Source organism: Castor canadensis, chromosome 2 (assembly GCF_047511655.1).
Source record: "Castor canadensis chromosome 2, mCasCan1.hap1v2, whole genome shotgun sequence".
In the NCBI taxonomy this organism is placed as follows: domain Eukaryota; kingdom Metazoa; phylum Chordata; class Mammalia; order Rodentia; family Castoridae; genus Castor; species Castor canadensis.
In genome coordinates this window covers 25,829,484-25,842,151 of record NC_133387.1, presented here as the reverse complement: position 1 = coordinate 25,842,151, position 12,668 = coordinate 25,829,484, and the positions used below count along the sequence as shown (strand labels likewise).

The 12,668-nt window shown below is 50.7% G+C and overlaps 1 protein-coding gene across 1 annotated transcript in view; it reads left to right on the top strand.

Annotated features, from left to right (window-relative positions):
- Nucleotides 1–11,999, top strand: part of Snd1 (staphylococcal nuclease and tudor domain containing 1) — a 436,904-nt gene extending 424,905 nt beyond the window's left edge. Inside the window, exons 18-24 of the mRNA XM_074063886.1 lie at nt 2,829–2,970; nt 6,067–6,190; nt 7,051–7,120; nt 7,820–7,933; nt 9,341–9,544; nt 11,250–11,294; nt 11,411–11,999. Coding sequence (XP_073919987.1) covers nt 2,829–2,970; nt 6,067–6,190; nt 7,051–7,120; nt 7,820–7,933; nt 9,341–9,544; nt 11,250–11,294; nt 11,411–11,476 — 765 coding nt within the window. The 3' untranslated portion in view covers nt 11,477–11,999. The remainder of the gene's footprint in view (nt 1–2,828; nt 2,971–6,066; nt 6,191–7,050; nt 7,121–7,819; nt 7,934–9,340; nt 9,545–11,249; nt 11,295–11,410) is intronic.
- The last annotated feature ends 669 nt before the right edge of the window (nt 12,000–12,668 follow it).

Genomic DNA, 12,668 nt, shown 5'->3' with positions numbered 1-12,668 from the left:
ATCCCACCAAAAAGTCATTTGGTCAGGCTGCATTTACTAGTTTGCACAGGGCTACTGGCAGCCAGATACCAGGGAACAGCTGAGCTGGCCCCTCCAAGAGAAAAAGGGAACCCTTGTGGCGCTACCATCCAGAGGAACCCTGCTTCTGAGAAACAGGTTCCTTTCCTCAGGAGTTACTCTTCTTATTCCACCCTTGGGTGCTTCTTGGCAACCTCAGGCACCAGCTATTCTTTGTAGAGGCAATTTGCTTTTATTGTCAACCCAGCTCAGGTGGCAGTACACACTCCTGTGTCCTACTGCCAGGTGAGCCAAGGGATCTTGTCACAGATCTGGCCCCAGAGCTAAAGGGCTGAAGGTCATTCCTGAGGCTTTTGTTTACATCACTCATTACCTCAGCTTGCAGCCCACCTGAGCCTGCTGGAAATGAAGCTCCACCCTCTCTCCCCAGGGAGGAAACCTGATGCTGTCGCTGGAGGCTTTTTCACTTGAGGACTCATTAGCAGTTTCTGTTCTCATCCTGTCAGTCTGCTCCCAATTGATGACACAGCTGAGAGTGCTTTTCCCCACCACCCCAGAGAAACAGGGTGGGGTTAGGATGGAGGCCCTGCAAAGCTCCCAGGCCTAGGGCCCACTCACAAGCCAGCACAGGGGCCCTGTCTCTTTACAAAGCTGAGTGCTGAGGGAAGAGAGAGCTAGAAGGAAGAGTGGGCAGCTGAGGGGAGGGCTGCTGCAGTGAGTGGGAGCACTTGGAGGGGTTGGAGGCATGAGTGCTGGCAGGGAAGAGGGCAGACCTCCAGGTCAGGAAAGTAACTGGCAGATAGTACAGAGCTCAGCTCCAGCCCATTTAAGGTGTTGATGACAGTCTCATCTCAGAGACAGTGCAAGTCTCATCGATCCTTGGGGCTGTAAGGCCCCAGAGGGCCTTCAATAAGCTCAATCAATAAGAATGACTGGCTGAGGTGGCCCAGGAGGAAGGGCGCAGTCTCATCAGGATGGAGGCCCTGGAACTGTAGGCATCTGTGGCTATCTCCCAAAAGCCTCTCACAGGAAAGTCACCAAGCTAGAGGCCCTCTCCCACTGTGGGCCTGGTGAGCTTTTGAAGAATTCAGCCACCAGCCTGGGATCTGAGTGGAGGCAAAGCTGTGGATTAAAGTCCTGCAGCCTTCCTCTTCTGGCTGGCCAGGGCTGGGGGGTATTAGAAGCAGTAGTGAGTGCCAAGATCTCTGGGTGCTGGTGATGGGGACAAGTATTAGGTGTCTGGAGCCTTAGAAAATAAGAGAAGATCAGGAGCTGTTTGTGTTAGAGCCCAGCCACAGATCAGAGACCTATAAGTGCCACCTCTGAAGGCACTGCTCTGTAGAATGGCAGAAAACTTGGGCCTTCAGATGGTCCTCAGCCATTCCCAACAGCCTCTTCTGGACTGGGATAATCCTCATTGCTTGCCTCCCCTTCTGGTAGAACACACACATACACACACACACACACACATGCCATATTAAAGACCTGAGGAGGTTCCATATTGTAGCATCCCTGCTCTTCAGCTCCTTCCTAGGGCCACCCAGAAATTTGTATTTCAGCTAATAGCCACCATCTCAGTGATTGTGTAATAATTTTATAAGGGAAGAATAGAGACCCAGAGACAGTACAAATGAAACACAAATTAAAGGGCAGTAGACAAGAGGCTACATCTCCTAAGCATTTCCCACTCAGTACTGCCTGTTTCCTCCAGGACATCCAGTCAGTACCAAAGCATCCCTGGATCCACCACTTCTGACTACAAGCCTATAAATCCCAGTTTCCTTGTTTATAAAACAGGGATAATGTTACTCCTATTCAAAAGGTTGTGAGGACTAAATGAATTGATATTTAGAGACTGTTTAGAATGGCACCTAGCACTAATAAGCATATAAATTTCTGGCTAATATTTGGGCCACCCCTGTTCCTGTTTGCAGGGGTGTCTGAAGGACCACCTATGTGGTCTGGTTCCCACATTCCCCCACCTCCTTCCTGCAGCTCAGCTAGAAAGAAAGCTACCTTCTCCCCTGCTCTGACAGGCCTCACTACTTGGATAATCTCCCGGCCATGGGATTGGACTTGACGCACTGTCACATCCAATCAGCTTCTGAGCCACTGCAGTCCTGACAGCACAGGACTTAGAGAGCGGGAAGGGTGGAGATAGGCAGTCCAGCTTCTGAGCCAGGTCAGAGTAACCTGCCGGAGGTGAGGGGGATGGAGCAGAAGAAAGTTGCTGAAGAGACACATTCTTGCACAGTGATGAGCCCTCCATCTTCTGGAGTGCCTCAGAAGTGCCTGTGGCCCTGGGACTGGGGTAAGGGGAGCGTGGAGAGTTGAGTGACCCTGCAGAGCACTGTGGGAAGTTAAGTAGAAATCTGGAACTCTAGAGGTGCTGAGTGGGGAGCCCAAAAACAATGTGATTCATTAGAGGGGTTCTCCCACTCTGGTATGCATGAGGGTCACCTGGGAGCTTGGTTTTGTTCTTGTTTGACTCTCTTGGTGACCCTTGTAACAGCTGCTAATTTGGTAGGCCTGGAGTTGAACACAGGAGCCTGCATTTTTAATCAGCTCCCCGTTGTTTCTGTTGTCTGCCAGATTCTGAGAACTGGTGGAGCAGAAGGTCTTCAGAGAGAGTCATCTCCCCCTCAGAGGCAGGGGGGCTCCAGAGACTCAGCCCAGCATGATTCCAGTGCCCTGCAATGTCCCGCTCCCATGCTCCCTCCAGGGGTGACCGTATTTGACTAAAGCCCTTTTTCTGTATCCTCTTTGAGTGCACTTCTTATCTACTCTGCCCTCTGCTGCTGTACATGCAGGTCTGGGCCCACTATGAGGAACAGCCTGTGGAGGAGGTGATGCCTGTGCTGGAGGAAAAGGAGCGATCTGCTAGCTACAAGCCAGTGTTTGTGACCGAGATCACTGATGATCTGCACTTCTACGTACAGGATGTGGAGACTGGTAAGTGCTTAAGTGCTGCTGGCTCATAGCTCTGGCATGGTCCAACCTTCCTGGGGTTCCAGGAACCTCCCCTAAGTTGCTCACACTGTTGCCTACTGCCACACCTACCCAAGAGTCATATCAGGAACCTCAAGTGAGCCCTGGAATGGGCACGGGCACATGACAGGGCTGAGCAGGTCCTCTGAGAACGGGTAAGATAACAGATTTGTCTGGGAGGCACTCTGAGAGTCTTAGGTAATGGTTTTGCTTCCAGATACTCCAGGCTGGGCTGGGCATGAGTATTGAGTCAGGAGATGAGCAAATCATCAATGTAGGGTAAGGAAGCTGGGGTGGTTCAGTTTCTCTCTCCCCCAGTTCCCAAGAAGAACAGGAGGAGTAGAGACCTTGGTTCATCTCTGCTGGGGTTTCACCTTCCCCAGAGGTTAGCACAGCCTGAGTGGTGTCCAGTTTCCATGGCAACAGGCAGAATCCAGGAGAAGTCATCCCCTGGCAGTCTTTGTGAAAGACTCTGTCCTGTCTCCAAGGGCTATGACTGGTCAGGGTCCTCAAGCAAAAGACCTCGGGCTTCTGCAGGACAAGACAGCAGAGACCACTCTGACAGCAGCTGGCTCAACTCCACTGCTTTTCCTCTCGCACCCCACCTCCCTACTCTCCATGCAGAGAAACAATTTAGTTGGGAGCAAAGGAAGAAGCTCTTAGAGCCACCTTTGAGTCCAAGGAGCCAAATCTAGGTGGAGGGGCTGCCGATGTCACTGGCACTTTGACTGGGCAACCCCATGGATGGAAGGATGCAGCTCTAACTGGTCTCCTTCAGTCAACCCCCAGGCCCACTCCAGATTGCCAACAGCCTCGTCTTAGCCACTTCCCCTCTAATGATATTCCCAGCAGCTGCTTTTATGGCTATGTCATTTCACCAAGAAAAACTTGCCCATTCCTCACCCTGGGTTGGCTCTGCTTGGGAAGGGAAAATGTGGGGGAGGGTAGAAACAAAGCCGATGGACCTTTGGGATTACAGTTCTCATGAAGTCAGCCACAGTCCTGGTGAAAGCTGGCCCAACCATTGCCTTGGAAATGAGGCAGCCAGCCTCTAGGTCTGGGTTGTGTGATGGGAAAGGAGTCTTGCGTCATGGTGTAGGTAAGAATAAGCTGTTCAGGAGCAGAAGAGCCAGCTAGAATGGCCCTCAGAGAGTTTGGAGGAGGGGAACACTTAAGTAAGTCCTGCCCAGGGTGCAATGAGACTCCTAGCAGGCTCTACCTGGGGAGGGACCCACCTTGACTGGTCCTGACATTTCCAGAGGGAAACGCTTGTAACTGCCTTGGCTGCTCTAGGAAGCCAGGGCAAGAAAAGAATGGTATCCAAAGCAGAAAATGAGGAGAGAAAACTGCATTTCTAGAATGTTGGAAGGGAAGGGTGTGAGGGACTTCATGGCACGCCACTTGGAGTTATCACTGGCTTATAGTGGTGGGCTACAGGGAGGACCCTGCTGCCCTCAGGTGGCTCCAAAAAAATCCATGAAAATAAACCTCAGGATCCTCCTTCTTCTGAACCCTTCTGTCTCTTCTGAGGGGATATCTCTTACTTTTTCTCCTTCTCTCAATTAAAGCCCACCTTCTAGAAGTACCTGGTGAAAACATTGACACTGGTTACAAATGACCAACCAGACTTTGGGTATGGACCTCCTAAAGGCTGTTGGCAAGAGGCACAGGCCATATTCTGTTGCCTGGGAGCAAAACTGTACAATAAAATAAAAGTGGACCCAGTAAGGTAGAACCTGTCAATGGAGAGGCTTCTTAATACCTCAAGTATGACTGTAAGTAAGGAATGCTGTCTACAAAGCGCCTGCAAGGGGTCACCACGGTGTAGGGAAGGGCAACTGCTGCCTAAGAGTCAGAGTTCTGAAACCCAGTCCTGCAACTGCTAGGACCATGGCTGTGTGGCATTCTGAAAGTGGACATGTGTGCATATGCAGAGATCATTTGCAGTGCAGGTGAATTATTAAGCATCTTGCATGTGCTGGGAATTTACTACACCTGTGCGAGTAAACAGAAACAAGTGAGCTATGGTCTGTGCCCTGAAGGAGTTCACAGTGTAGTGGCAGAAACATAAACACAGACAAGGAGCATATAGGGCTGGTGGCAAGTATAACAATAATAAACAAGTGTTCTGTACCTGTTCCAGCATGGCCTTTGGCCCCAAAGAAAAAGAGGACTTTCCACACTTGGACCACACATCCACAGCTCTGTCCTCACCTCTGAGAGGAAAGAGGGCAAAAAGGGTCTGAGGCCGAGCTAGAATCAGCACCAAAAGGGCCATAGGATCTAGGAGACCAGATTCCTCAGAGGTGAAGCCACAGAGAAATGATATCTAGCAGAGTGGGGGCAGGGAGCACACAGAAGGAGGGATTGGGGAAGGAAACTGAGGAGACCTCAAGTGCTGTGATAACTGACCAGAAAAATTGTAGACAAACAAGCAGCAGGGACTGCTGATCCATGGCCAGAGAAATTAGAAAAAGACAAAGCAGGGAAGGGAGACTACTGTCCCCAGTTGAAAAGAAGCATGAGGGTGGGAGGTGGGAGGTCAGAGCCCAGTCTGGCAGCACTAGAAGATCTTGCAGAGTGATGAGGGTCAGAGTGGCCTCATTTGAATAGACTGTGCCTCTGGGCCCTGCTCCCAGAATTCCCTATCTTTCATGGCTCTGATTCTGAGCTCCTTTCCTTCCTTCATCTTGAAGGGATCCATCCTTCATCTTCACTTTGCCCCCAAGAGATACTGGGCATAGTGGCTTCTATCAGTCATACCTCTGTGGCCCTTGTAAGAATGGGGTTCAAACTGGTCAGCTCTCACCCTGGAGGAACCTGTTCTGCCTCGGCCTTGTCCCATGTCCATCTGCCTTCCAACATCTTCAGTCAAGGCCCTGCTACATTTCCTAAGGCTCCCACAACCCTGACCAGTAGATTGGAAGACCCTAACTGTCAGCAAGTCACCAGTCCACTTTTGAAATGGACAGCAATAAAGCCTCTTGGGCACAGACCACAGAGGACAGACCCACCCAGATGTTTCTATCCCTGCCATATCTCATCTTCTTCATCCCACAGGCACCCAGCTGGAGAAGCTGATGGAGAACATGCGTAATGACATCTCCAGCCACCCCCCTGTGGAGGGCTCCTATGCTCCCCGCCGGGGAGAGTTCTGCATTGCCAAATTTGTAGATGGAGAATGGTAAGTCACCTGGAGCAGCAGGGCATAGTCTTACACAGAAGGGAGAGCAGGGCTGTCCTAGAACCCAGACTTGCAAAGCTATAGCCAGATTCCAGACATTTTCTTTACTATCTGCTTTCTGCCAGCTCTCCAGAGTGTCCCTCCTTATCATTAACAGCCCTTCTGGGGCCTGCACTTTGGCCCATGAGCTCCTTAAAGTCCAACCAGCCTCCATGGGTAGAAGGACGAAGTGGTGTCTCTCCTCTCTCCTTGGGGAAGTCCATGGTGGGAGCGCTGGCTGGCTGACTGGCTAGGACTCTTTGACACTGCCCTCACCCCTCACAGGAAGAATGATGTCACAGGAGGGAGAGAAAGGCGGGTTCGTAGTGAGCCCAGACCAGCCACCTGACCCTTCACTCCTGCTGTCTGGGACACGAAAGTAGCACTCACAGGCCCAAAAAAGGTCACTTATGTGTGATCTACCAAGGGTAGGGCCCATGGCCTTCCCAGGGTGACAAAGTGACTTGGATGTGTTCCCTACTGCAGCCTCCCAGACAGATCTGCTGGCTAATTACAGCTGCTGTTTAGTGTGCTGGGTTTAAACAGCAGACATCAATCTAGTCATTAGTCTTGTTGCTTTATGCCCCAAGGACACATTAATCTGCTCCACGTGCTCCTCTCCCTCCTCTGCTCCCAGCTTTGCTCTAACTCCATTAGATGGTGTCCACAGCACCCTGAGGCTGGGCCTCAGCAGAGTCCGTGAACTGCCCTCTGTGACACCCAGAGACTCTGGGCAGGAAATGCTGTGTCTCCTGTTAAGGCTCCAGGGAGATTAGGTCCCCCGGGCTGTCCCTTGAGCTCTGCCCATGATACCATTGCAGGTACCGTGCCCGTGTAGAGAAAGTCGAATCTCCTGCCAAAGTGCACGTCTTCTACATCGACTATGGCAACGTGAGTGCTGGGGACCAGGGGTAAAAGAGCAAGCAAGGGAGAAAACCATGTACATTTTGGGTGCATCTGCCCCCTGAGTGACCAGACAGAACAGCTGTCTGTGACCAGAGGTCCAAGAGCACCAGTAGGTTCTACATGTAGGCCCCAAGGATGAGTGCCAGCCACAGCCACAGTTCCTCTTCTGCCTATCATCTCCAATTAATGGCCTCAGGGACTGTGGAGTGCCTGATGGCCTTGTACACCCCATAGCTCAGGAGCTAGGGCTGCAGATCTGCTTGCAGAAATGGAATATGCTCCCACCTTGTCATAGACTGATAGAAATCTTGCCAAGATGGAGTGACTCCACCCACCTAGCTCAGAACTATGAGCAGACCTGGCACTGCCAGGACCTGTCTCGATGTGCTTTCCCAGCCCGGTGCATGGGAAGGAAGTGGGAACAATGAGAAGAATTCGGGTGTCCCCATGATTATTTTAATGGGAGCCAGCAGCTGTGCCAACCAGGGCCCAGAGTGAGGATGTGAACCCAACTGCTGGCTTCATCAGGGCAGCATATTCTCTCAGGGCTTCTGTGCACATGGTAAAGTGGAACCAAGTCACAGGACAAGAAGGGGAGGCCCAGAGTTGGAATTCCCAGTGGCCTGGCCCAGAGCAAAGGGACATCAAGTGTGTAATGTTGTTGGTGTGGTGCTTCCTTTATAGAGAGAGATTCTGCCATCCTCCCGCCTGGGTACCCTGCCACCTGCCTTCAGCACTCGAGTGCTGCCAGCTCAAGCCACAGAGTATGCCTTTGCTTTCATCCAGGTGCCCCAAGATGTGAGTCTACACATATTCCTCCTTCCAAAGTGAACCAACCATTGATACAGCAGCCCTCATAGACTGACAAGAAAAGATGAAAACAGTGTGAACTGTCTATTTATGATAGGACTTGGAACATGGGAGAGTAACTGACTATAGTAATTGAAGGAGGGTGCCACAAATGAGGTGACAGGCAGCATTTCAGCTAGTTCTTGAGAAACAGGTGCACCTAGCAAGCCAGGGTGCTGTGGGGCAAAGGCTCTGCCACCACAGCTGAATACTAGGGTGAGAGAGACAGAAAGTGAGAATGGAAAGTTAAATTAGGGGCTGATCTTGTCTGCCCTGGCAGTTGGGAAGGGAAGTGACAGCATGGCATGGTCAAATTTGTCTTTGAACAAATGTCCAGTGACATTGTAAATGGGAGAGATTGGAAAGAATGTTTGGGAGATGGTCTTAACAATTCAGACTAGAGACAGTGACAGCTACACCAGGACTGTCATTGAAGTGAGGTAGGGGAGAAAAGGACACTGGATTTCTTCCACGTGGATATGGGGGAGGGGCAGTTGGGTCTGTGGGACTCCCAGGTGGCTGTACAGTTTTTAAGTTCAGAAAAAAGGCCTGAGATTGTGGATTCACCTATTAAAATCATGAAAGTGTAAATTATTGTACCGAGTGAGTATGGAAGGTAGGTGGGAGGAGAGAGAGGGTTGGGAAGTCATCTGGTGTTAACACAACCTGAGGCAAAGAGCCAAGAGGCATAATGTCTATGTGAGAGCAGGACTATGCTCAAGGTTGTAATCGGCCCCAGTTTCCAGGCTGCTGTGAGCCCCCTCCCCAGGGAACTTTGGCAGGCCAAGTCTTTAGCTTCAAGGAGGTGCTAGAAGCGAGTGAGAGGGTGGGTATAGGCACCAATGACTTTTTCCTACCTTTTCACAAAATGTGCCAGACAGAGGAAGACAAACAATAGAAGACATTGAGGGCAAGTATCACAGACTGGATTAAGGGGGTATCTGTAAGGATGCAAAGACAAAAGTGGGATGAGCTCAAGATGGCAGTAAAGACAGACACAGGGAGGTGATGGAGTCACCATGCTGGAGCAAGACTGCGGAACGAAGCAGTTGAGAGGGGCCAGGGCTACAAGCGTAGGGTCAGTTTTAGGCAGGAAAATCCATTTTTCCTCAGAGACACAGGGCAGGTGAGTTGGAGAGAAGAATGGCTCATGTGCAAGTGGTCAGGGTAGTGAGCAGGGGTCCTTCATGTCCAGGGGTTTTTGGACCCATATTGGGACCTAACAGAGAGTAAGTTGCAGGTCCCTGCTGGCCACACTTCCTTCGAAGACCATGGACAGAATCCAGGACTCAAGCAACTGCTATTTGGCTTTTGTCCATCCATCCCTCTTGCTAACCTGACTGTGTCCCTGCTCAGGAGGATGCTCGCACAGACGCCGTGGACAGTGTGGTCCGGGACATCCAGAACACTCAGTGCCTGCTCAACGTGGAACACCTGAGTGCCAGTTGCCCCCACGTCACGCTGCAGTTTGCTGACTCCAAGGGTGATGTGGGTCTGGGCCTGGTGAAGGAGGGGCTGGTCATGGTGGAAGTGCGCAAGGAGAAACAGTTCCAGAAAGTGGTACGTGATGTGGAGATGGGACAGGCCCTTAGCATCTCCCTGCAACCACCATCATCACAGATGAGACTAGGAGCTGCATCCAGAGCCAGTGAGGTAGCCAGGAATCCACCAGCCTCCTGGTCCTGCTGGGGAAAGATAATGGATTTGGGTTTGTTAGGGTTTTTTTTAAAAATCTAATTAAATCCCAAATTAATTGGCTGCAGGTTTGGCTGAGGATGCAGCTACAAACTAGAGCAGAAAGTTTCCCTTCACATGTGCCCCAGGAAATGGGCTACGGAGTTTGCCATGGCAGTGTGGAGAGGGTCAACCCCTGTCTCACCATCTCTCCTAGGCACTTCTTTAACATATAGCTTCAAATCCTAGAACCTAGGCCACCCACTGGGTCCAAAAGGACTCTTCCAACACCCCTCTGGCCTATTTAGAAAGCCCAAGGACTGTGCAACTGTTAGCCAAGCTTGGGAAGTCAAGCTTGAGAAGCTGAGCCTCCTCATGAGATGACGGGAATACTAGCTGCTTGCTGCTTCTTGAGGTTGACTACTGTCAGGATGATACCTGGGGCCATGTTGTTCCATTCAGTTTTGACCATTAGGTTGGGGCTCTGGATGCTAGGCAACTCCCTAACTTGACCTCATATGTATCTGAGTTCCTCCCTAGCCTCCCACAAGCACCAAGTAAGACCCTGTTGCAAGCCAGCCCTGCCTCTCAACTGAGGTGAATCTGTGAAACTTCCAGAGGGACTGGCTGGTGAGAGACTTGGGTTCTCCACAGTGCTACCACCCCAAGACCAGACCTGACTAGGAAGCAGAAGATAGCACCTAGTTCCTCCCTCTCTTCACTCAGCCTATTGTTGTCCCTTTCCCAGCCCCACTTTTACCTTGCCTTTGCCCCCATTGACACAGGCCCATGTGGTGGGTTGTGGACCAGTGGTGGTGATTGTGCACAGTAATGGTTCATTTGGGAGAAGACACTGGTATGAATTACTTATGTCTCAAGAGAAGTGTGATGACCCACTAATTCTCCTCTGGGAGATTCCCAGTTTTATTCAGATGGTTTCTAACAGCTTAGCTTAGGTTTCTCAGGAGAATTCAAGGTCTTAAGGTCCCCATATGAAGCTATCTACAATGTCTGTGGTATCTAGATATTCCTTTTGCCCCAGTTCCTGAGTCAGGTATGTACCATGAGTTCATTCCTTTATTCATTCTCAGCAAACAGTTTCTGAGAGCCCACCGTGGATCAATAACAGGAGACGGACAGCATCCCTGCCTGTGGAACTCATATTCAAGAAAAATGAATATGATTAAATTAAATAAAATGTTAGGAGAGGATAAGCACAATGGAAAAAGAAAAAATAGAAGTATAGTACAGGGGATCAGGAGTTGGGGGTTATAATATAAATGAAGTCATTTGAGGCTGCATTATGAAGGTGACACTTTACCAAAGACTTTTGAGTGGTGGAATAGGAACCTGGTAGACACAAGGGGAAGAATATTCCAATCACATGGAATAGCCAGAGCAAAAAAATGAAACAATCCTGGAGAACAATGTAACTATGCACATTGGCGTTTCTCTGGGAGCTGGGCTCTACTGGAGGGTTTCAGAGCAGGGAAACGGTGTGGAGCTGACCTGTGCATCTGCAGGGTCATTCTGGCCATTCAAGTCAAGAGCACCCTGTCCTGACCACTTCCTGTCTTCTTGTGTCCCTCAGATCACGGAATACCTGAATGCCCAGGAGTCGGCCAAGAGTGCCAGGGTGAGTTCTCATCTTGGGGCCCCAGAGGTGCTGTGCTGAAGGGCTTGTCCCTGTGGGTTCTAGTGGGTTCCATTGGGTCCCACATCACTGAAGAGCTGTGTTGTTTCCTCTCACAGCTGAACCTGTGGCGCTATGGAGACTTCCGAGCTGATGATGCTGATGAGTTTGGCTACAGCCGCTAAGGAGAACCATGCCTGCCCCCAGCACCGCTCACGCCAGTACCTCTTCCTCAGCCAGGAGGGCATTTTTAACTCCAGACCTGATTGGGGTGGGGGGCAGTATAGATTGGATTCAGCTTTGCTTCAGTGTATGGAAACATCCTGTATGGTGGCATCAGGGCTGGGGGCAGGCCATCGTCCTCTGGGATGACAGCACTGCTGTCCACAGGCTTTCCCAGATGATTTTGTATTTTTACTTGGGGGTTTGTGGTTTTTTAAAAAATTGTCCTCAAATCAGGAAGAACCATAAGAGACTTTGTCCTAGTGAAGAGGGTAATCTTGACACCTGAGGCCAGCTGCCAGCTGGTACCTGCCTCTACCCCAAGCCACCCCTCTTCCCCAACTCTGTCCAACTGTTGATTATGTGATTTCTCTGATACGTCCATTCTCAGATGCCAGCGTGTCCACTTCTGTCCCCTCACCAGCCCATTCTGTATTTAAAGCTTTTGAGGCCCAATAAAATAGTACCTGCTGTCTGCAACTCTTACTGTCATGGTGGAACTAAGATCCTGTGGTCTTGGCAACCCAGCTGGGAGGAGGCCTGGCAAAAACCCCTAAAACCATAGCCAGCTGGGGACAGCAAGGCAGTTCATTGTAAAAGCAAATTCTGGGACATCATGGGCACCACTTGGCACCACAGCCATAATACAGAAAGCTGGACATCTCCTCTTTGGACTCATGGCATGTGGCTGGCCTCAAGGATCTCAGAGATTCAGAGCAGCTTGGCCAGCAGAGCCCAAACTGTTCCCCAACTGAGTGCACCTACATGAGCCCAGCAAGAATCCCAAAGGGAGTCAGGAGAGGAATGTGGCTGGCTCACATTGGGTTTAGAAAAAGGACCCCTTGTCCTTCTCTTGAGAAAAGAGCTAGAATGACAGGCCACTATGAAAGGGATCCTGGGCCTTACTGAGGAAGACCTATGTGCTCCATGCTAGCTCTTGCTCTGTCTGACAAGTTATCTCAAAATCCTCAAGGCCAAGCTGGCCCAGAGCTACTTATAATCCATGATAGAAGAGAAAGATACTTCCCACCCCCCCCACCCCCCTGCCCTTCCCTCACACACACTTACATCGTACCATGTAGTGTGCAGTAAGGAACCTATACATACAGGGAATGCCAGAGAGAGACTGAGGGTGCGGGGGATGATGAGAAAGTC